Source organism: Gymnoscopelus microlampas (genome assembly GCF_963454915.1).
Source record: "Gymnoscopelus microlampas genome assembly, chromosome: 17".
Lineage (NCBI taxonomy): Eukaryota > Metazoa > Chordata > Actinopteri > Myctophiformes > Myctophidae > Gymnoscopelus > Gymnoscopelus microlampas.
Genome location: NC_139954.1, coordinates 34,572,534 through 34,599,077, shown reverse-complemented (window position 1 = coordinate 34,599,077; position 26,544 = coordinate 34,572,534). Strand labels below are relative to the sequence as shown.

The 26,544-nt window shown below is 42.5% G+C and overlaps 1 protein-coding gene across 4 annotated transcripts; it reads left to right on the top strand.

The window, feature by feature from the left end:
- Positions 1-540: 540 nt before the first annotated feature.
- ifih1 (interferon induced with helicase C domain 1) lies at positions 541-26,056 on the top strand. Of its 4 annotated transcripts, none has more exons than XM_084085249.1 (16): positions 541-1,063; positions 4,935-5,109; positions 5,972-6,100; positions 6,842-6,907; positions 12,356-12,579; positions 13,485-13,695; positions 15,105-15,322; positions 15,713-15,814; positions 15,923-16,046; positions 16,644-16,859; positions 16,980-17,236; positions 17,343-17,492; positions 17,602-17,763; positions 17,854-18,047; positions 23,940-24,033; positions 24,992-26,056. In XM_084085249.1, exons 1-16 carry the CDS (start codon positions 629-631, stop codon positions 25,187-25,189), a joined length of 2,955 nt encoding a protein of 984 aa, XP_083941375.1. In that variant the 5' UTR covers positions 541-628; the 3' UTR covers positions 25,190-26,056. The 4 variants fall into 4 exon arrangements, with proteins under 4 accessions (XP_083941375.1, XP_083941374.1, XP_083941377.1 ...); XM_084085248.1 differs by having other exon boundaries at positions 12,353-12,579; XM_084085251.1 differs by lacking the exon at positions 6,842-6,907.
- Positions 26,057-26,544: the final 488 nt, after the last annotated feature.

Below are 26,544 nucleotides of genomic sequence, written 5' to 3'. Positions count from 1 at the left end.
GCACATAAGTTGGTTCTGTAGCTGTGGGAACAATAAAAATAAAACACAATTTTACCTGTATTATCAAGATTTTATATTTATATGATGACAAACTGACAAGTGTGTAAGTGTATACAGTTGCATCATGGCATCTAGATAGATCAGTATTTCTCAAACTTTTTGGGGCCAGTGCCCCTATCCAATATCCAGGTCCCTTACCGCCCCCGACACCTGCAGTAAATTAAGGTTTTTTAAAATCTCTGTCCAATTAAAAACAAATCATTAGTCTGAATTCATTTAGAGCTAACAGGTTTGCATAACATGTTAACAGCCATTACTTATAGCCCTGTTTTAAGCTTTTTATTTAGGCATATGTGAATTCTACTGTATTGGGACGAGCTCTCTTGGAGTTTTGTCTTCTAGACGGTGTAGTAAAGACCAATATGTATCGCACACTGACATCTAGTGTCCGAGTAGGACACATACACTTACAGTATATTTCTGGAGAAACGAAACAAAAACTATTAGAAGACTCGAGTCACAGTGAGTGAGTGACACAGTCACGGTGTATTCAGTGTATGGTAGAGTCTGCCCTTTAATAGTCCTGTCCAGTTTATCGTACATGTTGTGAATTATTAGGTGATTCACGATGGAATCGGATGATGATAACGCACTGAAAGTAAATCTCATTGACAGCGTCAGACCGAGGTTACGAAGACTCATCCAAGTCGAGCCTGTTTTGGATCTTATGCAGTCTATTGACAGTGAGCAGAAAGAGCGGATCAGGAGCCAGGCCAGGGACGGTAACATAAATGCAGCCGAATCCCTCATAGATATCGTCATAAAGAAGCCACATAAAGACGGCTGGTTCAGGGAGTTTGTTGACGCGCTGTCTGCCGCAGGTTGTCAATATGCAGCTGATTATGTGGAGGCCAATCTTCCAAGCCCCAAAGTGGAGGCAGATAATGATTACTGTGTTCGACTTATTGAACTTCTCTCTAGTAATCTTTTGGACATGAAAACGAATGATGTGTGCGAAGGCTGCTGCTCTGAAGGCATTCTCACCCAAGAGGACAGTGAAATTGTAAGTTGTGAGAGCTTGTGTGTGACTGACTAGGCTGTATTATGGCGTTGTCAGCAACTTGCTTATCAAGTTATCAAGTCTGCCGAGAGAGGATACGGAAGCGGAAAGTGCATGCGTGTGGCAAATGACCGGATACGGAAAGCGGACTCCATGCTAGACCATGTTTGTGCCGAATTTGGGTTGAAAGTAGGATAGTTATCAATTTTCCCAAAAGCATTGATATCAAATGAAAAGATACGTTTCATACTTTTGATGTCTAAATAAATAACAAATCGTCACCTTGCTAAACGAATCAAAAACGAACGAGTCATTTTTCTAAAAGTTTTTCAGGAAAAATGAAAAACTGATCCAAAACAAAACTATATGATATTTCTTAATCATTTCACCCAAAATGTTTATAACAAATTATGACTATTTAAATAGAAATAACACTGTCTGTCAGTTATGTAACATAAGAGATTTAAATAAGTTTAAATAGGATTAAATCTGACTTAGGCCCCAAAAAAAAGCACAAAAAAAACAAAATGGCCTAAATCAGTAAATAATTTGGCTTAATAGCTAGGCAGATACCGGGAATAATCGTTCACTTCCGGATAAAAGCGCCAAAATTGGTACACATACTCCTTGGGTAGTACTGTTTTGATAAAACCCGTTAGCCACCTGAAAATTCAAGATGGCGGCCATTTTTCAAGATGGCCGCCATTGAATATACAGTAATATTACATTTCCCAACAAAATCCCATAGATACAAGCGCCAAAATTGGCAAACATACTCCTTGGGTATTGCTCTTTTGATAAAAACCAAAGATTTTAAGATGGTGGCCATTTTTCAAGATGGCCACCATTGAATATACAGTAATTCGCAGTAATTTCACAATAAAATGTCATAGATATGCACCAAAATTGGCACACACACTCTTTGGGTATTGCTCTTTTGATGAAACCTGTTACCCATGTAAAAATTCAAGATGGCAGCCATTTTTCAAGATGGCCACCATTGTACAGTAGGCTATATACAGTCAAATCACATTTAGAAGTAAAATAGCTTAGAAGCAAGCACCAAAATTGGCTCATATACCATTATTTTAATAACATATTAGCAGCCACCTAAAAATTCAAGATGGTGGCCCTTTTTCAAGATGGCTGCCATTTAATATACAGTATTGCTACATTTTGCAATAAAATCACATAGATTAGCGCTGAGAGACAAGCGGATCTTGCAAGTGTAGATTACAAGTAGTAATAGCGCCCTGGGATCACCCTTCGTCTAGTCTCTACCCTTCGACCTGTTTGGCTTGGGTAACCCTGCCAGGAGTACAAGACTCCTGCCGACATAGTTCTAGGGGTCATGGACACATGCAAACTGCCCCACCACGTGCTCCTTCAGCGCTGATCGTGTTGGAGGAATGGCTTCATATGGTCTCTGCTTCCGAGCAAACATGTCCAACCTTGCATCATCAACACCTTCAGCTGCGCTTGATCTGTCATACATCATGAGCGAACTCTCTCTCCTCCATCCTGATACTCCTGGACCTGTCTGCAGCGTTCGACACAGTGAACCATCAGATCCTCCTCTCCACCCTTAAGGGGATGGGTGTCTCAGGCTCTGCACTCTCCCTGTTTGCATCCTACCTGACGGGTCGCTCCTACCTGGTGATGCTGAGAGGGTCTGTATCAGAACCACACAGACTCACTACTGGGGTTCCCCAAGGCTCGGTTCTGGGTCCTCTTCTTTTCTCTCTCTACACTACAACTCTTGGTGCTGTCATCCACTCCCATGGCTTTTCCTACCACTGCTATGCCGATGACACCCAGCTGATCCTCTCATTCCCCCCCTCTGACACACAAGTGGAGGCACGCATTGCTGCTTGTCTGGCTGACATCTCGGAGTGGATGTCGACGCACCACCTGAAGCTCAACCTGGACAAGACCGAGCTGATGTTCCTCCCGGGGAAGGGCTGTCCGCACCGAGACATGGCCATCACCATTGATAATGCTGTGGTGACGTCAACTCGGACTGCGAAGAGTCTGGGTGTGACCCTGGACGATCAACTGTCGTTCTCGGCAAACATCGCATCAGTGACACGGTCCTGCAGATTCCTCCTCTACAACATCAGGAGGATTCGCCCCTTCCTCACGGAGAAGGCAGCCCAGGTGCTCATCCAGGCTCTTGTCATCTCCCGCCTGGACTACTGCAACTCCTTCCTGGCTGGTGCTCCGGCATCTGCCATCAGACCTCTGGAGCTTGTTCAGAAAGCTGCAGCTCGTCTGGTGTTCAACCGCCCCAAGTTCTCCCACACGACTATCCTTCTCCGTTCTCTACACTGGCTCCCCGTAGCAGCTCGGATCCAGTTTAAAACCCTGGTGCTAGCCTATAGGGCAGTGAAAGGAACAGCTCCTTCTTACCTCCGGGCTATGGTCGATGCTTACACCCCTGCCCGACCACTTCGGTCTGCCACCTCGGGGCGACTGATTGCCTCGTCACTCAAGGGTCCTTCTGGTCCATCGACACGGTCACGACTTTTTTCTGTTCTGGCCCCACAGTGGTGGAATGAACTTCCCACTGATGTCAGGACAGCAGAGTCACTGCCCATCTTTCGCCGCAGGCTGAAAACACTACCCTTCCTCTTTGTCTTGTACAAGAAAATGCTACACATAATAGACTTATAACATAGCATGATCCCCTAATTTAGCAGAAGATTAGGATTCCGGGGCTGATATATGGTACAAGGAAGCCAGTGAAGTCAGTCCATGGGTCCAGATTCAGATTCTACATAGTGAAAAATGTATGATTTGACACCAAGATTACTCAAATAGGACATATTATGGTGATTTTTATTCAGAAATGCATTATTAGTGTATATTCAATGGCGGCCACCTTGCAAAATGGCCGCCATCTTGAATTTTTAGGTGGCTGCTAAAATATTATTAAAAGAATGGTATATGAGCCAATTTTGGTGCTTGCTTCTAAGCTATTTTACTTCTAAATGTGATTTGACTGTATATAGCCTACTGTACAATGGTGGCCATCTTGAAAAATGGCTGCCATCTTGAATTTTTACATGGGTAACAGGTGTCATCAAAAGAGCAATACCCAAAGAGTGTGTGTGCCAATTTTGGTGCATATCTATGACATTTTATTGTGAAATTACTGCAAATTACTGTATATTCAATGGTGGCCATCTTGAAAAATGGCCACCATCTTAAAATCTTTGGTTTTTATCAAAAGAGCAATACCCAAGGAGTATGTTTGCCAATTTTGGCGCTTGTATCTATGGGATTTGTTTGGGGAATGTAATATTACTGTATATTCAATGGCGGCCATCTTGAAAAATGGCCGCCATCTTGAATTTTCAGGTGGCTAACGGATTTTATCAAAACAGTACTACCCAAGGAGTATGTGTACCAATTTTGGCGCTTTTATCCGGAAGTGAACGATTCGCCTGTTTTTCGCCTGTTATCTGCCTAGCTATAAGTCACAAACCATGTGACTTAGGCCAAAAAAAGGCCTATTTTGGCCTAAGTAGTGAACAGCATGATCCTTTTCAATCAGGAGATGGGCGATTTTACCAGAGGTGGCCAGTGTCATAAGAAGCTGACTTAGGCAAAAATATCATTTTCCTCAAAAAATGACTTAGGCCATTAGTTTAGCAAGGTGACGAAATGTGATTAAATGTTAAAATGGCTTGCCACATGCAGAAACATCTTGCTGATCTTGGCTTTGCTGAAATGGGCTCAAATGGATAGTTGGGCACTAGTCATTCGTCTTTGCAGGCATTGACCAGAAGATGGCAGACTAACATTGCAGTCATGTTTAGATGAGCAACTTGCTCTGAATCTGATTGCATACTAACTCATGTTCATGTTCTAGATACTTGCTGAAACAGAAAACAAAGGAAATATGAATGGAGCTCGTGAACTTCTGAGAAGAATTGTGAGATGTCGGCCAGGATGGTTCTCCACATTCCTGCAAGTTCTGCGTAATACGGAGCACCTAATCCTATATGAGGATCTAACAGGAGGGAGTCCTTCCAATGACATACAAGGTATATTCAGTAGAGATCTAAAGGAATGCTTCTCATAAAAGTTCATATTTTATTTATGCATAAGAATCATTAGCTCCATTAAGAACCTCTCACTCCGCTATACAGCTCCGAGATGAGGTTCTATGTGGTTGTCATCCAGAATCGGTGGAACATCCGCCAAGGCTCCGCCGTTTACACTTTTGTATACATCGTATCCCAAAAGTAATGGTAGATTCCAAACCGCACGGATGTTTAAGGTTTGGTCCGGAGCATAATATTTTAGGTCCGGAGCGAAACTACCCGTTTAAATCGCTTATTTAGTCAGCCTGTGGCCATGTTTCCCATTGTAGCCAAACCGGGAGCAGTACTGGCAGTGGACGTAGGGGGGTTTTCCGGGTTGAATGGGAAACATGGTCACAGGCTGACTAAATAAGCGATTTAAACGGGTAGTTTCTCTCCGGACCTAAAATGTTATGCCCCGGACCAAACCTTAAACATCCGTGCGGTTTGGAATCTACCATTAGTTTTGGGATACGATGTATACAAAAGGGTAAACAGCGGAGCATTGGCGGACGTTCCACCGATTCTGGATGACAACGACATAGAACCTCATCTCGGAGCTGTACAGCGGAGTGAAAGGTTCTTAATGGAGCTAAAGAATCATTAAAATTTTTAACTTTAAACTGTGCAACTTGTACGTATATTCAGTTTAATTTCACATTAGTACAGTGTTATAGTGGGCACATACTTTTTCCTTCAATTCAATGTACATTGAGCATTGAGCCATTGACCAAGCTGTTTTAAATAGGGCATATAAATACAATAAATTATATATAAATACGAGGATTTGATATGTGTGTGCGTTCGTGCTTGCGTGTCACAGGTGAGACTGATGGCCCGTCTCCACTGACAGATGAGGGTGAACTTGCAAGAAGTGATGCTGCAACAGAGGGAGGAGAAGGCTGTTCTATCCTACAGGAAGAGTCACTGGACAACAATGACACAACAGAAGGTACTGTTGAGGTTGGTCTCTGATGGGAGAGGCTCACTGTTGTTGCATATAGTCGCTGTCGGGTGGAAACCTTGTATGTACAAAACACATACTTTTCAGAAAATGGAAAGATTAACCTGTGTTCCAATGGATCCAATGTAGTTAATATTTAGTCATAAGCTCTTTGTTAATGCTTTTCGTTGGCTCAATATTTTTACAAATCCACAGACCACTTAAAACATTTACAAAAATGGAATCTAGATTAGAAGCTCACAACGCGTCACATCGCTGCATTTTGTGAGCTTGTAGATCTGATGTTTTTGCTAGTTTTTTGTGACACTGTAGTATGACGCAGTAGGGAATTAATAAAAAAAACAAGTTGAACATTTTAGAGGTTTCTGCCCAACAGCCACAACAAGGACAATACAGTATTCTGTAGGATACGTTTGACAAATGTCAAATGTAATTCTGACTCCCTGACAACAGTATAGCAAGATTCTAGTACTAGTAAGTAGTAAACAGCTGCATGAATACAGTATTTATTAATCAAAATCCTGAAAAATATGCAATGTGTAAAAGAAACCAGAGGATGGTGCATTTGAGTCAATCAATGCATCTTACATGAACTGAATGTCATGGAATCGACTTTAGAAGATCATTGTTTATTAAGAGTTATTTTAAATCATCCAGTCAACAATGGTATCAGGATCTAAATGTTTTGTGTAATGGTGAAGTATAGTTGTATCTCTCATCTCTTTTCAGACCTATACAATGAAGAATGTGTTGAAACCAGGCAACTGGTAAATGACTTGGATCTTTCAGAACCAGGTGGGGCTCATAGTGATTCATGTACAATATTCACTGCTCAAGATTCAATATGCAAACCGGTCAGGAGTAAAAAAAAGAAAAAGTAGAAAAAAAGGTGATTAGGGAAAACACAGACCCGTTATGGTGGTCTGAGGGTATGTCCTCTATGGGTAGATTACTGCTGGCTTCACTGCGTCATTATGACGTAATTTTCTCGATTTTTCTAAAATAGCAGATCTAAAAAGCTCATAGCGCGGCACTCGGTGCCGCGCTATGAGCTTGTATATCTGCTATTTTTGAATAGCTTCTTCTTGTGCACATTGATTTTGCAGTGTGCCGACAAAGCATGGCTGCCCTTGTTTGCATATTATATTTATTTGTGGTAGAGAATGCACCTTGCATGATTTTTTTGTTGTTGCATGACCTCAGTTTTTCAACCTCCAATTTCAGCCATATCAAGCTCACCTGCTTGACTACAAATGTATTTTTTCCTGAATCACTCATTCTGTAAACCATAGGAACCACATTTGTTGACAGTTGATTCACACGCATCCAAACACATATCAGTATTACTCTTTCGCTTTGAGTAGGCATAGGAAGAAAGTCTATGATGCCATAATGACACAGCGTAGCCAGTAGCATTCTACCCAGAGAGGACATTATCCCTGGACTCTTCAAGGCACAGTTCTCTTTCGCATCGAGTAGGGATGCATCACTTCTGCTTTGAGTAAACACTCATCACTTTAGTTTACTTTTGCTTTGAGAAGATAGACATCACTTTTGCTCTGAGTAGGCTAGGCAGGCATCACTTTCACTTTGCTAAATGGCAAATTTCACCAAAGAAAGTGTTTTAAAGTACATGGCAAAGAGTTTCCTCTTTGCCATATATCAGGAGCTGAATGTTTTGTATAATGGTTTAGTATAGTTGTATCTCTCATCTCCTTTCAGACCTATGTCTGTATTTGATCACATCTGACACACAGCATTTATAGGATGAAATATAAGTCTTCCTCTGTTACGTTACTCTTTGATACCATGGCCATATTCTGAAAGCACTGAATCATGACCAGATGTTCAAGCAATTAACTCTCTTTGAAGTTATAATATTATTGTAAAAGGCCTCATCAATCTTAAGAGCCTCATAATATTGGAAATATGAAAACAGAAATAACAGTTTGACTGACAGTTATTTCAGTTGTTTTTATTTATCTTTACTTCACTCTGTGAATGCTGCCAATATCTGTTGAATGATTTAGAAAGGGTACGTCAAAAATATGTCTACAAATCGGTTAGGAAAGCAAGCTTTGAAACAAAACCCTTTAGCCCTGCTAAAATTGCAAAGTCTGTCTGTCTGTCATTCATAAATGCTCCCCAGCACGTGGACCCAACTGGTTTTGGTAACCAAATTTCCTTTCCTCTAGCGCCACCATTAGGCCATTCTACTTGCTATATTGGAATTTGATTAGTGCATTCACTCCCCAGGGGATGCACCCAATTGCATCTGATGACACCCAAAGCCTTTGTTCTAGCTGTTAGACATTTCCTCTTGTACAATAGTTGCATCCAAATGTAGAGAGGATTGCCAGAAACTCGCTGAGTGCATTCATGGTCCACAGACGATGAACCCTAACCAGAGTGTCCCCATGATGTTCTTCTGACGCTACCCTCTGGCATTATACTGTAGGCTGATAATTAGATTAGTGCAAACAGAACAAACAAATCAATAATAATAATACAAAAACTAACATAGAATAAGTCAATAATTTAATATGAATAATAAAGGCAATGTGTGTTATGCATATCAAACACAAATGCAAAAATAATTTATGGGACTTGCACTTGAGCAAGTTTCATGTACTGTATACATGGTTGAAATTTCTTTCTTCACTGTCAGCTTGAAAAGCCTTGTCAAAACATTTTTGTTTTATCATAAGTCCATGGGACCCTGGGAGTGGGACCCTGGCCCTGGGCCTAAGACTGCCTCAGGTCCCCCACCCCTCAACACACAAATGCATGCCGGTGCCACAGCCAGAACCAATGAATGTACGCTTCACACAACAACTGCCTATTTGCATTCATAGGAAACAAATATAAGTAATATTCTTAATTTATATAATTAATGGTTAGGTAGATAGCACACCTTACAGGATTTATAAAAACACCCATAAATTGGAATGGGAATACACAGGAAGAAGGAAATAACCGGTTCACATACAATCAAAATCACATGCACTCAATCATCTTTCTACGTTTATGCTGGGCAGCTGTCCTTGTCAGCTAACTTTGAAACCCACCACCTAAATTTAATCCACCTTTTATATTTTCTTTAATGAGAATCATGAGATACAATATTTAGGTTGTATGAGCCAAAGGCATAACATTGTGATAGACAACAAAAATGTTGTACTAAATGGAATAACACAAAACATACACAGACATAAAGGACATTCTCATCTTGTACAGTGCAAAGCAAAGGGGACAACAACCAGTCAGTATAGGACCTCTGTAACAGTTAGATAATGACATGAGCGAGCTAGGGTGCTTTAGAGCTTATCCTAGAGCAAAGGTGGGCAAAATCGCAGAGATAGGCAAAAGTACAGCAAAAGGTATTTTTGATACAAATTACAAATACAGGATCGAAAAATATATCTATACAAAAATACCGGTCTGAGAAATGTATTTGAGATACAAATACGTGTTTTGAAAATGCATTTAAATAAATAATAATTTAACATTTCCATACTGGACCATTTTGGTCCAGTTTGGTATAAGGAGCAGCACGGCCTCTAGGGGCCACTAGCACACTCTTAGTTTTACTCATGTTTGTCTGTCTCATCATATTTTGAGTATTATCTATTGTACATCTATTTATTTCATGAGGAAATAGATTCCTTACTCATCTAAACTTATGTCGACATAAAAAGCATCATATTACCAGCTTATAACAAACATGGTATACCGTATTCAATAATGTTGCATTCCTTTGACATATTTTTCCCACTGTATTTTGGGTGCTTGGAGTTTGATTTAGACTTGAGAGTTATAGTTTACAGTGCCAGAAAAAGTCACATGAGAATGGACTTTCAATAGGAGCGTTTCTCCAGTCTGCCGTGTTAATCTCCTGAATATGTTCCATGTGTGTAACATGACAAGCCACATAACTAGAGGTTAAAGAGTACGGAGCATAGCCATGCCCTTCAATTGCAAACACATGCTACAGTAACGCCATGACGCTGAATTGTAAACTAATCTAAAGGGAATGTTTAATGCCAATACAGACAATTATGTGCTTCACAGCAACATTTTGCATTGAACTCTGACAACATTAATACAGTAATGCCTCGTTTATCCCCACCCAAGTGTTTGGATAAGGGTGTTCTTTATAATGCGCTTTAACAGTACAGCTTGTCAGAACTAAATCCTGCGATTATCCTCTATTTGTTCATAGTTAACGTGCCGCTAACACCAAAACTCTTCCATTGTTAAGATAGTGATAATTCAGTTTACATTGTGTTCATATACTATAGCTCTGCTTAAAACAGAATCAAACTGAAATATTTCTGGAATCCTAAGTGAAACTTACAAGTCGGTTAATGACACCAGGGATATGAAAACAAACAGGAGACAGGCAGGGAAAGCTCCGGAAATCTAAATCACTTTTGTGTGTGTGTGTGTGTGTGTGTGTGTGTGTGTGTGTGTGTGTGTGTGTGTGTGTGTGTGTGTGTGTGTGTGTGTGTGTGTGTGTGTGTGTGTGTGTGTGTGTGTGTGTGTGTGTGTGCACGCACACATGCGTGTCATGCTCTCACACATCACATTTGATGTTGTACAAACATCTAAATACAATTGGCCTCAAACTCTTTTATAATATGATAAATCTGTGAGTGGTTGTTTGCTGTGAATTATCAGTTTGGCCTGCATTACCAAAAAAGTGGTTGCATGTGTGTTCTGAGATTTGTGTTGGCCTTCTTTGAATCTTATTGAGTTTCAATATTCTCAATCAAACAGAACAACCAGCCCTGTGGGTTTTCTGGCCTATATTATTAAATATGGCTATTAGTTGAATTTCCTCCTTAATAAGTTTGGGATCTGGTAACTGTTAATAAAATAGCAAGCGTCCACAAAGCCCACTGTCTACTTCCTATTGAATTTAGGTCCTATCTCCCCACCTCCATTAGCTTTGTACTGCAGTGGTTCTCAACTTGTGGGTCCCACAGAATTTTGGGGGGTCCCCAGATGACAGTGAAGTGACAATTTAAGGACTTTTAAGACTCTTTTAATACCTAAAATAAATAAATGATAATCATTTTTAAAAATACCATTACTGCAACAAAGGTAATCAACAAACTATACTATAAAAAATGGTCAAACATTGGCCAAATTGTCAAATAATATAAGAAAGGCAAAAATTGTAAAAAAAAAATAGCCTATCTTCAAGCTCACAACTGCTAGCTCACAACTGCTATTTTCACAATATTTATCTGTGGAACCGAGTCAAACTAAATGTAATGTCTCAACTCCTACATTCCAAGTGCTTATCAGGATCAGGGTGTGTGTGGGGGGGGTCCCCCCAGTTCAAGGTTGCCTGAAAAGGTTGAGAACCACTGTTGTACTGTATTACTGAAGTGTAGTTTCATACAGCTACGTGAGACAGCACTTTAACCTCTGGCATACCAAGTCTGAGGCAGAGCTTTAGAAGCTTTGTGCACTGAAAAACAACATATTTGTGCTCTGAACGCATAACTGGGGGAATTTGTACCTGAGTGAATGGGGCTGTAGAAAAGGGACATTTTAGTGGCAATTAGAATAGTTCTTGGCCCCATCTTACATGTGATCTCATTTGAAACTTTACTCTTGTGTACTTGTATAATCGTCGCTTCCTGTCGGGCAGGAAACTGTATCTCCATATTTAAACGTTTTGTTTTCTTCCCCCCATAAATGAATGCCTTAATTCATCATACTACAGTGTCACACAAAAGTAGCCGATATACAAGCTCATAACGCGTCAGGAGGATGGGTCACGTTTTTTAAGTGAAAGTGGTTACGTTTTATGAATATTTAACGAAAGAAAAGTAATAGCAAGAGCTTGTGACTAAATAGTAACTACATTGGGTACATTGGAACACCAGGGTTTTTCTCTCCATTTCCTGAAAAGTAACAGTTTTGGACATATGAGGTTTCTGCTAAACAGCAATGACGTGCAGCTTCAAAGGTGTTCTACTGAGACACAACAGTGTTTATAAAAGTGATTTTAAAGTGTTCAGTGGATACTCATATGATGGGCAATATGACTCAATAAATAATTTAAATACCTTGAGTTTACTAGGAAACCAAAACCTCAAACAGTGACGAGCAAAGCTTTTCTTGTGCTAGGAATGTTGTAACCGTTGCCTACTGTATACAGTAATTGCAGGTTGCCGACGTGGACATTGGTCTGAAACCTCTGCTTTTCTTTGCTTTGCTTTGCAGAAGAAACCAACACCGCAGCCATTGCTGGAAGTGCCAAAAAAACAGACATTGTTCTTCGAGATTATCAGCTGGACGTTGCTAGACCCGCCTTGGAGGGAAAAAACATCATCGTATGCCTGCCTACAGGAAGTGGTAAAACCAGAGTTGCTGTCTATATTACCAAGGAACATCTGGATGCCAGGAAAATAGAGGGACGATCAGGGAAAGTGGTTGTTCTGGTGAACCAGGTACAACAGACCAGCGTCTTTCACAGATGACCTCTATTTATATACTGTACTACACTGTATACTGGCCTATTTAAGTTCCTTTGAAGATCCCAAGCCATTTCTGTGCTTCTCAGTGAATTTAAACCAGTGGTCCGGCTCACCACAAATTACATGCCTTAAGGTTTAGATACTTGTATCCTGTTTCCTTTTGTTACCGTTTGGCACCGACATAGTGCTCAGCGTTGGAAAATCACTGTCAGTACTTATCCCAATTCATATTAAATCGTTTTCCCAGACACTGCACTGTAATGTGTGACCGTGCCTTAAAATACTGCTTTGGGGGGACCAACTTGAGAAAGATCCCCTTAAAAAAATCATTATATGGATTTATAGCTTATTGCTGGAAACATTAGAAAAGAACACATTTGTAGTATTTTTCTTGGCAGAAACGGGAGTGCTCTCCCGCTGAACCTCCTGAAATTGTAAATATTCCAAATTATTGTACGGCCAATTTGAATCCCTGCCTCAAACAAAATGTCTTTTTAGATACACATCTGTGCTGCAATGTTGTCAGTAGAGTCTAAACAATTTATTATTTATTATGATCATGAACTGTTTTCAGGCATCAATGAACTTCAGACTTTATATACAGCTGTTGTACTCGGTTATTCATTGGAATGTGAGTTAACTCAAGTTATACTGTACGTCATTGCAAATTATTCTTAACTGTCACTGCCCTCGGAGCTTATACTGCCATTTTGACCATTATTCTTCTGTCTTAAGCCCTATATACATACGACACATATTGAAAATAGATTCTTATTTTTTTGGAGGGGGGGATCTTCACATACAGTATAATGAAATACCCAAAATAGGGACACCAGGGTTAATGTGGTTAAACTAACACTCATTCTGATGTCCAACAGGTGCCCCTTGTGGACCAGCATTATAACAAAGAATTCGGGCACTTTCTGAAGCACAGCTACAAAGTGGAGAGAGTCAGCGGAGATTCCCAGTGCAAAATCTCTTTCACAGAGATCGTGAAGCAGAATGATGTCATCATATGCACAGCCCAGATTCTAGAGAATTACTTGGAGAGAGCCAATAGCGGAGAAGACGAAGGGATTCAGTTAAGCGGTGAGACGTTCACTACGATTTCTTCCTTTCAGTTTCCACATGATACAGCGAGCGTCAAGCACAGCAACGCAGAATGGAATGATATGACACAGCTTAACCATTCACGCTACACTATCAAATACTGAGTGTTCATTTAACTCTGAGAGTGTGCAGATGGAACCAAATGGACACATAAGGCTCCATTTGGTTCGATTTGTACACACTCAAGGTTACATTAACACTCAGGATTTTACTGTCCGGTTGGAATATTTCTGTGTGGCTTCAATTTGGTTAATCACACAATATGCATTTTACACATGAGGGGAAACAAAACAAAAAGGGCCATCTCGGAGCCTGTCCAAAACATGCAAATATTCAAAGAGGTCCATCTGGAATTCTTATGTACTTTAGGTGTTCTATACATACTCATCTTTCATTTTGGGTTAGCATTAATGCATGTGAATAAATCAACAGACAGGTATACCAACTATATTATTTTAAATCCTGTGGCGTGTCGAGAACATTCTTCAGTGCCGTTAGTTGAAGCCTATCGGGCCTTTGCCAGAGGCATTGCCAGGTTTTGGAGTAGGAGACAAACAGGAGGACTCGCAACATCTCCCCTGACAATAAATCTGACAGGATCTTGTCAAACTCTTCCGGCTCTTCTGGTCGTTCTCGCTGGCACTCAACAGTCCGAGGTGGAATAGCCATCTCAGTGGAACATATGCTGTTTGTTGAAACGCCTGAGGGCTTTTTTTCTCTCTTTTTTTCCTATCCGCTAGCTTCCAGACCACATGTCTGTTCAAGCCATCAGTGTACGTCTGATCATATTCACATGAGAGCCTCGATCACCGCATCACACGGACGCATTCCAAACCCAACATTCTCCCTCTCAGGGGATGCATTTGTACCATTCTGGTTAAAGTCGTAGTCACAAATTTGTACACTTTGTCACCTTACACTGCGTTGCGAAATCCCCGCTGTTACAAGAGTTATTTTTGAAGGAGCGGTCTCTGGTAACTGTGGTCGTGTGGCTTAAACTGCAGCGTTAAGTTCCTAGAAAAGAGATGGTTTGTGTGGGAGGACCTCTCAGGCATAGGGATACTGTAATTTGTGAGTGAAAATGAACCACCTCTATATTTACTTTAAAAAACATTAAAGAAAAGAAAGCTGGGTTTTGGATGCAGGTAAATAAACTACCAGAGTGCCACTGTAGTGTACACACAGTGCTATTCTTAACTACTGTATACTCTTGTCTGTATCCATCATGCATATCTTGGTCCCTCTGTTCTGCTTTGATTTATAAAGCATCTTATGCAATCTCAGAGTTTTTTCCATCTATAATGGAAATATCTTATACATGCCTGTAATGGTTTGTGGAAAAAAAGTGGTGTTACCCCATCAGAGTGTAACATGTCTCTCTCCTGTAGATTTGACGCTGCTTGTGATAGATGAGTGTCACCACACTAAGAAAGGAGGAGTCTACAACCACATAATGATGCGCTACCTGAAGCAGAAGCACAAGAATTCCAAGCTGAAGAAGGAGCAGAAGGAGCCCATGCCCATCCCTCAGATCCTGGGTCTGACTGCTTCGCCAGGCGTCGGAGGGGCCACCAAACTGGAGAAAGCTGAGGAGCACATTCTGCGTGTAAATGCTCTTTACCACGACAAGCATCCCCAATCTCATCCCTTCATTTGCAGTCATTCGAATGCCTTGCTTCTGAAGCTCTGCCACGCCCTCCTTGCCTTATTCGTTTAGCACCCTGATTGCCCTGCCAAGCTGTTTCCAATGTTCCACATGGCCCCTGCACGCTGGGCAGCCATAAAGTTTACTATGCCTGTCATACTCTTTTACCACAAAGGGAAAAATTGAAAACAGCTTTTTGGTTCAACTCTCAGCCCGACACAATGAAGTAGTGTACAAATAGTAATTTCTCCCCAATAGAAATTGGGGAGAAATTGTTGTTAAACTTTAGTTAGATGCACGTGTTTTGGATTGGTTTGATTCCGGATTGTATCTTTGTCTCTATTTTGGTAGATTTGTGCAAACTTGGATGCCTGCAAAATCATGACAAGGACCCATGCAGAGAACACACAGAAACCATTTAAGAAGATTGCAACTGTGGAAGAGAGAAAACAGGTACACTCATTTACAGTAACTGTTACATAAGCATCATCAAGGAGCTTTTCTACTCTGATACAAATCACAATGTTGTTTTGTTTTTGTTTTGTTTTTTGTTTTGTTCAGGATCCTTTTGGGGATGTAATCAAAGTAATGATGAATGCCATTCACACACATGCAGAACTACATCCTACCTGTGACCTCGGCTCTCCGATGTATGAGCAGTGGGTGGTCCAAAAAGAACAAAATGGTAAGCAGCAACTTGGAACATGCGAGTCTCGGCGCTGTATTACAGCTGGGATTAGTTTAGATTAGCTTCACATCTTGTTACCAGCCGTGACAGCGTGCCTTGTGTTGTTTTCAAATAGTGAGTCTTGAGTGTGAGGTGTTTATGTCTGGAGAGATTTTGCCACAAAACCTTACAGGTGTATAATGAAGGCCAAGTTCGAAGATGGGTGTGGTCTGAGCAAGGACGCCATAAGTAAGGGGTCAACAGATGCTGGCTAGTTGAGACAGTTAGTTTCCATTAGCACTACATGTTAAAACGTTCCAGTACCTCTTCAAAAACTATTTTTGTTATTATATGTATAATCAATACTAACATAGGTTAAAAGTTGACCATGCGGCCATGGATTGTTAAGCTATAGGAATACATTTGGCACAGTTTACCTGTTTCACCAAACTAACTTCCCTCGTGTCATGTATTCTATTGCACCATACACTACACACAGATTTCATGTTGCGGCTGGTGTGATCCCATCGAAAGATAGCCTGTAAAGTAGTGTAATCAACATAGTGTGATCTGGCATAAATGTTTTTTGTAAAATAATCTTCCTTTCTCTTACAGCCGCAAAAGAAGAAAACCAGAAAGTGCGTGTTTGTGCTGAGCATCTTCGGCAGTACAACGAGGGCCTTCAACTGAGCAACACCATACGCATGTGTGATGCGTTAAGTTTCCTGAACAAATATCAGGAGGAGGAGATGAAGAGAAAAATGGCCCCAGAGGAAGAAGATCCCATACACATCACAGACACTGAGAGATTCCTCTTTAATTTATTCAAAGGTACTGGAATATTCCCAATAGATATTTCTATACCAGTAAGATATCAATAAAATAGTTATGTTGGTTGTTCTCAATACGGTAACATGGGGCATTTTAACTTGTCTCTTTTATGTTCTGCAGAAAACAAGGAGGAACTGCAGGATCTGGCAAAGATTCCAGCTAATGAGAATAAAAGCCTGTTAGATCTGAGACGCATCATTTTGCAGGAGTTTACCAGCAGAGAGAACGCCAGAGGGATCATTTTCACCAAGACACGTCGCAGTGCCATTGCTTTAAGTCAGTGGATTCAGGAAAACCCCAAATTTAAGGAGGTTGAAGTCAAAGCCTGCTATGTCATTGGAGGAGGGGACCAGAGTGTTGTTAAACCAATGACTTCTGTGAGTGTGCCTTTGCGAATGCCACTTTGATTAAACATTCCCTTTGTGTCTTGTGCAACATGCTTAATCGTGTGATGCTTCTTTCCTTAATGTTTGTTTTAATTAGGCAGAGCAAAAGGATGTTTTGAACAAATTCGGGAATGGGGAAATCAACTTGTTGATTGCCACCACAGTGGCAGAGGAAGGCTTGGACATTCCACAGTGCAACTTTGTTATCCGATATGGCCTAGTGACCAATGAGATAGCTATGATTCAGGTCTGTGATGATGGTTGTGGTTCTTAAAACATACTTGTCCAATATATAGTAAATCTATTAAAATAGTACACAATTCTCTTACCATTTACAATGTCATTAACTTTTGTAGGCCCAAGGTCGAGCAAGAGCGGAGGACAGCAGTTACACTCTGGTTGAGGTGGAGGGCTCCGGGGTTGCTGAAAAGGAGTGTGTCAATGAGTATCGTGAGAAAATGATGTTAAAAGCCATTGACAAAATCAAGAACTTGAATCAAATAGATTATGACAAACGGGTATGTTCTTCTGTCGGTTACGCTTTCATCATTTCAATTATTTAAAAGTTAAAAGGGATTTAAAAATGTTGTTTTTGTTTCTTTTATTAGATCGAGGACTTTCAGATGCAGGCTATAATGGAGAAAGTACTGCGAGCTAAGATGAAGACGAAGAAGCAGATGAAGAAGGAGAGTCCATCTAAAGTGGCGTTTAGTTGCAGAGGCTGCAACAAACATGTCTGCACTGGAGAAGACATCCAGATCATTGAGAACATGCATAGAGTCAATGTTACGCCACAGTTTCGGTACGAATTGCAATTCTCGGCTGATATTTCTAGCTATGTTTTACTTGAACCCTAGCATCCTTATTCTGGAGGGAATATTCTGTGAGCTCGGTAGATCAGCTATTTTCAGCAAAGATGTTAAGTGAGTGTGTGTGTGTGGGGGGGAGGCTAATGCATTATCATGGTAACGTGTGTAAACAACATCTGAAGAGAATTGAGCTCCTGACCCCTGGGTAGTTGAGTATAGTATCATTTTTTGTTATTTAGCAAGCTGCTAGTAGTTGTACACTAAGTGCTTTTCTATTAGTACTGTATTATTAGCTTGTGTGGTAGTCTGTAGTTTCTAGTAGTTTTTGTGTTTTTGTGCTAAAAGCAGTTGGCTATTGGCACCCTGGAGTAGAAGTAGTTTCACCCTGTAAGATAGGCCACTTGATTGCCCTGTGAAGTGTCTGGTTTGACCAGCACAACTCAAGGGTTAAATAGCCAGGTAGAGAGTGTTCTTGTTCAGTGTGTAAACAACATCTGAAGAGAATTGAGCTCCTGACCCCTGGGTAGTTGAGTATAGTATCATTTTTTGTTATTTAGCAAGCTGCTAGTAGTTGTACACTAAGTGCTTTTCTATTAGTACTGTATTATTAGCTTGTGTGGTAGTCTGTAGTTTCTAGTAGTTTTTGTGTTTTTGTGCTAAAAGCAGTTGGCTATTGGCACCCTGGAGTAGAAGTAGTTTCACCCTGTAAGATAGGCCACTTGATTGCCCTGTGAAGTGTCTGGTTTGACCAGCACTCCTGGCAGACGATTAGCAATCAGTTGAAGTTGTTTTAAACCACCTGCTCTGAAAGCGGTAGCTTTCAAAGCGGCTGGCAAACGAAGGCTAGGCGAACAAAGGCATCTGCAGCCGACTTTGTCAAAGCCCGACTTAGGCGAACAAAGGCATCTGCAGCCGACTTTGTCAAAGCCCGACTTAGGCGAACAAAGGCATCTGCAGCCGACTTTGTCAAAGCCCGACTTAGGCGAACAAAGGCATCTGCAGCCGACTTTGTCAAAGCCCGACTTAGGCGAACAAAGGCATCTGCAGCCGACTTTGTCAAAGCCCGACTTAGGCGAACAAAGGCATCTGCAGCCGACTTTGTCAAAGCCCGACTTAGGCGAACAAAGGCATCTGCAGCCGACTTTGTCAAAGCCCGACTTAGGCGAACAAAGGCATCTGCAGCCGACTTTGTCAAAGCCCGACTTAGGCGAACAAAGGCATCTGCAGCCGACTTTGTCAAAGCCCGACTTAGGCGAACAAAGGCATCTGCAGCCGACTTTGTCAAAGCCCGACTTAGGCGAACAAAGGCATCTGCAGCCGACTTTGTCAAAGCCCGACTTAGGCGAACAAAGGCATCTGCAGCCGACTTTGTCAAAGCCCGACTTAGGCGAACAAAGGCATCTGCAGCCGACTTTGTCAAAGCCCGACTTAGGCGAACAAAGGCATCTGCAGCCGACTTTGTCAAAGCCCGACTTAGGCGAACAAAGGCATCTGCAGCCGACTTTGTCAAAGCCCGACTTAGGCGAACAAAGGCATCTGCAGCCGACTTTGTCAAAGCCCGACTTAGGCGAACAAAGGCATCTGCAGCCGACTTTGTCAAAGCCCGACTTAGGCGAACAAAGGCATCTGCAGCCGACTTTGTCAAAGCCCGACTTAGGCGAACAAAGGCATCTGCAGCCGACTTTGTCAAAGCCCGACTTAGGCGAACAAAGGCATCTGCAGCCGACTTTGTCAAAGCCCGACTTAGGCGAACAAAGGCATCTGCAGCCGACTTTGTCAAAGCCCGACTTAGGCGAACAAAGGCATCTGCAGCCGACTTTGTCAAAGCCCGACTTAGGCGAACAAAGGCATCTGCAGCCGACTTTGTCAAAGCCCGACTTAGGCGAACAAAGGCATCTGCAGCCGACTTTAGTGGTCTACAATGTGTTTTCTTCCTATTCCTGTTCTCTCCTCTTCCTGGTGGTCGCACAAACACTGGGTTACACCCAGATGTCGCGATACCACTAATCTAATATATCCTACTCTGTCAACTCACGTCGAGCAAGTGGTAACGGGAGGGCTTTGGAATTGCCACTCGGCTGTGGTGGAAGGCAAAGCTGCTTTCATCTCAGCCTACGCATCCATGCTCTCCCTCAACTTCCTTGCTCTGACTGAGACCTGGATCCCACCAGAAAACACTGCTACGCCCGCGGCTCTGTCAGATGTGTACTCTTTCACTCACACTCCCAGAGCCGTGCGGATAGGTGGTGGTGCTGGTCTACTAATTTCCAGAAAATGGAAATACTCTCCTGTCTCACTGTCACAATTCTCTCCTACCTCCTTCGAATTTCATGTGGTCACTGTCTCTCATCCAGTCAAGCTCACCATTGCAGTTGTTTATCGCCCACCGGGCCCTGCTGGTGGCTTACTGGAAGAGCTGGACACTCTAGTCTCTCACTTCCCTGTCGATGGCTCTGGATTCATCCTTCTGAGTGACTTCAATCTCCCGACTGAGAAGCAGCGAGACCCACTCCTTTCGTTTCTCGCCGCCTTCGACCTAGTTCTCTCCCCATCTCCCCCTACCCACGAGGCTGGCAACCAACTGGACCTGATCTTCACCAGATGCTGCTCTACAGCTAACCTGTCCGTCACTCCTCTTTCCAGTGAAAAGGTTAGAAAAGGTAAGAAATTATCTGATCACTACTTCATGTCCTACTCTCTCTCTCTCTCCTCTCCCCCCTCACAGCCCCTCCCTACCCACATGATTTCCTCACGTCGCAACCTTCGCACACTATCCTCCACTGATCTCTCCTCCTCTGTTCTCTCTGCTCTCCCTGCCCCTGAATCCTTTGCTCTTCTATCCCCTGACACCGCCACTGATCTTCTTTTCTCTACCCTATCCTCTTCTCTAGACCATCTCTGTCCCCTCACCACCAGGCCTGCACGCCAAACTCCACCTGCCCCCTGGTTGTCGGACTCAGTGCGTACTGAGAGACGGAGCCTGAGAGCGGCTGAGCGCAAATGGAGAAATGGCAACCTCCCGGAGGACCTTCTTACCTTCCAAACTCTCCTTTCTACTTTTTCCTCCTCTCTATCTGCTGCTAAAGCTGCTTTCTTCTGCACTAAAATTCAGGCTTCTGCTTCCAACCCTAAAAAACTATTTGAAACTTTCTCCTCTCTCCTGCAACCACCACCCCCTCCGCCCTCCTCCTCCCTCCTCCCTGACGACTTCGCCAACTTCTTTGACAAGAAGGTGAACGATATCCGATCCTCCTTCACTCCTCCCCCAGCTGATGCCCTGCGCACTACCCACACCTGTCTGCCTTCCACCCCTCCCTCCCTATCTTCATCTACTCCTCCTCCCTCTCCCCCACCCTCTCTATCCCACTTCTCTCCCCTCTCCTCTAAAGAGGTCCTTCTCCTTGTTACCTCTAGTCGCCCCACCTCATGCTCCCTGGACCCGGTCCCATCCCCTCTGCTGCAGTCCTCTGCACCTGAACTCCTTCCCTTCTTAACCCACCTTATTAACACCTCTCTGACGTCTGGCTACTTTCCCTCTGCTTTCAAGACTGCCAGAGTCACCCCCCTCCTGAAGAAACCGACATTTGACCCCTCTGAGATCAAGAACTACAGACCGGTTTCCCTTCTGTCCTTCCTATCTAAAACTCTCGAACGTGCTGTCTTTAAACAACTGTCTTCCTACCTCCACCAGAACAACCTCCTGGACTCCAACCAGTCGGGGTTCAAAGAGGGTCACTCGACAGAGACTGCCCTCCTGGCAGTGACGGAGTCGCTCCATGCCGCTAGAGCGAACTCTCTCTCCTCCGTCCTGATACTCCTGGACCTGTCTGCAGCGTTCGACACAGTGAACCACCAGATCCTCCTCTCCACCCTCGAGGGGATGGGTGTCTCAGGCTCTGCACTCTCCCTGTTTGCATCCTACCTGACGGGTCGCTCCTACCAGGTGATGCTGAGAGGGTCTGTGTCAGAACCACACAGGCTCACTACTGGGGTTCCCCAAGGCTCGGTTCTGGGTCCTCTTCTTTTCTCTCTCTACACTACATCTCTTGGTGCTGTCATCCACTCCCATGGCTTTTCCTACCACTGCTATGCCGATGACACCCAGCTGATCCTCTCATTCCCCCCCTCTGACACACAAGTGGAGGCACGCATTGCTGCTTGTCTGGCTGACATCTCGGAGTGGATGTCGACGAACCACCTGAAGCTCAACCTGGACAAGACCGAGCTGATGTTCATCCCGGGGAAGGGCTGTCCTCACCGAGACATGGCCATCACCATTGAGAATGCTGTGGTGACGTCAACTCGGACTGCGAAGAATCTGGGTGTGACCCTGGACGATCAACTGTCGTTCTCGGCTAACATCGCATCAGTGACACGGTCCTGCAGATTCCTCCTCTACAACATCAGGAGGATTCGCCCCTTCCTCACGGAGAAAACAGCCCAGGTGCTCATCCAGGCTCTTGTCATCTCCCGCCTGGACTACTGCAACTCCCTCCTTGCTGGTGCTCCGGCATCAGCCATCAGACCTCTGGAGCTTGTTCAGAAAGCTGCGGCTCGTCTGGTGTTCAACCGCCCCAAGTTCTCCCACACAACTATCCTTCTCCGTTCTCTGCACTGGCTCCCCGTAGCAGCTCGCATTCAGTTTAAAACCCTGGTGCTAGCCTATAGAGCAGTGAAAGGAACAGCTCCTTCTTACCTCCGGGTTTTGGTCAATGCCCACACCCCTGCCCGACCACTCCGGTCTGCCACCTCGGGGCGACTGACTCCCTCGCCACTCAACGGTCCTTCTGGTCGATCGACACGGTCACGACTTTTTTCTGTTCTGGCCCCACAGTGGTGGAATGAACTTCCCACTGATGTCAGGACAGCAGAGTCACTGCCCATCTTTCGCCGCAGGCTGAAAACCCACCTCTTCAGGAAACACTATCCTTCCTCTTTGCCTGGCCTACTTGTTGTTAACTAGTTGTACGAACTCTTGTTTTATTTTTGTATTGTTTTATTGGATCTTGTTTAGTCGATACACTTATTTGTTTTAGCTCGTGCTCATTTGATTTTGCCATTTTTGTCTCATCTGTTTAAGAAAGTAGGTAGCTGATATATTGCACTTTTACCTTAGCGCTAGGTATACTCTTGGTTGCTTGTTTTTGCAGGAAATGTACTTAAAACTTCTGGTGATTAGTAGTTTTCGTTCCCTACCTATGTTGAATACACTTATTGTAAGTCGCTTTGGATAAAAGCGTCTGCTAAATGACTGTAATGTAATGTAATGTAATGTAACGTGATAATGTTTAGGCAACTCTCCTACCGGATCAATACTGTCAGGAGAAGGCGTGCTCTACTCAAGGGGGAGTCTCCAGGAATAGTCTCTTATAGTTTAACTGGTTGCAGATTCTTGAGGATATATACAGTGAAAGGATTATATTCACTCTCTTCAGTTGTTTCTTAATTTATTTTTAATAGGTTCGCAGCAGCAGACTATCTAGAGAAACGGACACGCTTCAGCACGTCGGACTTCCTCAGCGTTTCAAACTAGTTTCTCTAGTCTAGATAGACTGCTGCTGTTGTAAACCTATTAAAAAGAAATTAAGAAATAACCGAAGAGAGTGTGGATAATCCTTTCACTGTAAACATGATAATGTTACCATGTTACATCATGTGTGTGTGTATCATGTCAGTATCATGGTTAGTATGTCACTATCTTGGTCAGTATCATGCCAGTATCATGGTTAGTATGTTACCATCTTGGTCAGTATCATGTCAGTGTCATGGTTAGTACTGTATGTTACTATCTTGGTCAGTATCATGCCAGTATCATGTAAGCTTTAATATTTGGAAATCGATGACAGCAATCACCAAATGGCATAATAACAATCATCCTTTTACAGTGAACGTTTCATTCAAAGAGAAAACACAACCCTTCAAGAGAGGTGTCTGGACTACGAAGCCAATGAGTTCATAGCATGCAAGGACTGTGGACAGGTAACTAGCTACTGTACATGCACTATGATTTATTATCTTTATATATTGTGAGGAGTGCTGACCAAAATCAACCACAGAGTCACTTGATTTGCATAAACAGCCGTCTTCTATTGGTGGGAAACTTTAACAAAGGCAGGTAGGGGAAAACTATAACACAAATTCCTCCCAGATTGGGGTATTTCAATAACAGTTCCTAGTCCATGCATGAAGTGCCCTATGGTGCCTAGGAAGAGAGTACAAACCATAATTAGTCTTAACAAGCCATATAAGGACAAATGTTGGAGTGTGTTTTAGCTTACCTTCCGAGCCAGCGTCCATTCACCAAGGGAGTGAGTTTCATCTGAGGAGAAGTTCAGCAAACATTTATAGGGTTGGGCTGATCAGACCAGGCTGTCACCATTCTGGCAATCAGACCTGAGGTGTCATCATATCAAGCTGATTGAGGATGAAAACAGGCACATACCTTCCTTCCACTACATGCCCAAGTGCCCTGCACTGTCACTGATGCTGAAACCTCTCCTCAGCCCTCTGCTCGCCTTGGTGGAGACGCCAGATAGCTCGGGTCCCAAGCGAAATTGTATGACTTGCTTTGGGAAGCCATAGAGAGGTCTTCTTGACCTCCAGTGTGGTCAAAGCTTGGGGGAAAATAAGTCAATTTATTAAAAATAATTCACTAAAATCACAAGATTGCAATTACCACAAGATATTATAGATTGTGTTATTTGAGGCCACAGCTCCCATTATGTAGTGAATTTGCAGTTTAGTTCAAAATGGCACAATTGAAATTGAGTACTTTTAACAATACATGGTAACATAAACATCAGTTCATATTTGTGTATAATATGATAAGTTAAGATATTGAACTAGCACCTGCCAGCTGTTAAGGAGTAGTCTGCTTACTGTAGTATCAAAGGGATGTGTCCACTCCAATTGACTAACCTCAAATCTTCTGTTGCAGAGGTGGGGGTCAATGGCGCTGTACCGTGGGCTCGAGTGTCCATGTCTCCATGTCAAGAATTTTGTGGTGACATTCAATGGCAAGAAGAACAGCAAATGCACCAAGTGGAGTGAGCTTGCCATCCAGTTACCTGCCTTCGACTACATTGCACATGCCAGCCAAATGGTGCAAAGCTCAGAGGATGAAACAACAGAGTAGAAGGATTACAGATGGCTTGCAGAGGTTCAGTTATGTTGCGCACTGGAGACATTGCTGTTTTCTTTGGGTCTTTCAGATCACTAATGCTGAATCAGAGGGCTGTGACTTAATACAGTACACGCTGCAAAATCCTCAGTGTTAATTTAACTGTAAAAATGTACTCTTTGCCATTTATTCTGTGCATTACCCAAGTATTTATTCTCAAACCTTCTGCAATATGAACCTTTTCAAGATTCAAGATAATCAAGAGTGTTTATTTGTCACTCACTCTTACAAGTACAAACAGTGAAATGTTGGTGTAGCATGCTCCAGCAGACTTTGCTGCTAACAATAACAATAGAAATATATAACAAGATAATACTGGATTTTATATACACACACACGCACGCGAACGCTATCAAATAGTACAGGTTAAGAAAAGACAAGTCCTCAATTGGGAGTGTACAGAATATGAAGGGAGAATAATTTAGTTAACGGATATATAGAATAATAAAGACAATGTATCCTCTGTTGTGAGCAAAAAGTGGTGTTAACAGATAAAAGGCGTTTGACCTGGAGGTTTATTTTTTTGTGTGTCTTTGAAACCTGTCTCTTTGCAATTCTAAACAGTTGTCAACAAAATTATGTGTGTCAAATGCTACGTGCCGATTTGATGAAAAACAATAATCAGGAAATGCACTGGTAAGAATAAAGCTACATCAAAATGACTGATCATAAATGACATCCCACCACTCCCCTGTGTCGTCTGATGAGAGGAGTGGTACCTCTGAGCCTGGTGTTACTGTTCGCCAGAGTGCACCTGTCACTGCCAGCATGCTGACAAACGGCTGCTGGTAATTTTCTATTAAAAGCAATTGTATTTGGGAATTGGTCGTGATTATTATTATTTATTTTTTTAATATGTGTTTGACTCAGAAATGGGCATCTGTCAGAATACAGTGTCAGTATGATATTATTGTATGTTGAATTTGTGGTGGCTTCTGTGCATAGCTTTTTTTTCCTTTTCTTTTTTTTTGTTTTACAGTCACTGAGCTTTTGGGCCACTAGGCTACTAATAGTTATAATAACATTCCATTATAACCACTTGTGGATTTTTACCACGTGTGGCTACAGTAGACCAGTGGTATTGGTGAACTTATCTCCACTGCCTGCCTCTATTAATCTAATGTTATAAAAATAATGTTTTTTAAATGAATGTATAATATGTTATACCGGAGAAAAAAAGTATTAATTAATAAATAAGAAAATCTCACACTGAAAATATGCCAAATGACATAGCCTTTAAAATATTTAACAGAAAAATATTTTACCACCACTGCAAAATGCAGTGGAATTCCTGCACATTATGTTGACTG

Bases quoted from the DNA above. Each gene is read 5' to 3' on its own strand.
- ifih1 (XM_084085248.1), top strand. From the start codon at position 629: ATGGAATCGGATGATGATAACGCACTGAAAGTAAATCTCATTGACAGC. The intron at 15,815-15,922 runs GTACACTCATTT...TGTTTTGTTCAG, and splicing joins CTGTGGAAGAGAGAAAACAG to GATCCTTTTGGGGATGTAAT. The intron at 18,048-23,939 runs GTACGAATTGCA...ATCCTTTTACAG, and splicing joins AATGTTACGCCACAGTTTCG to TGAACGTTTCATTCAAAGAG.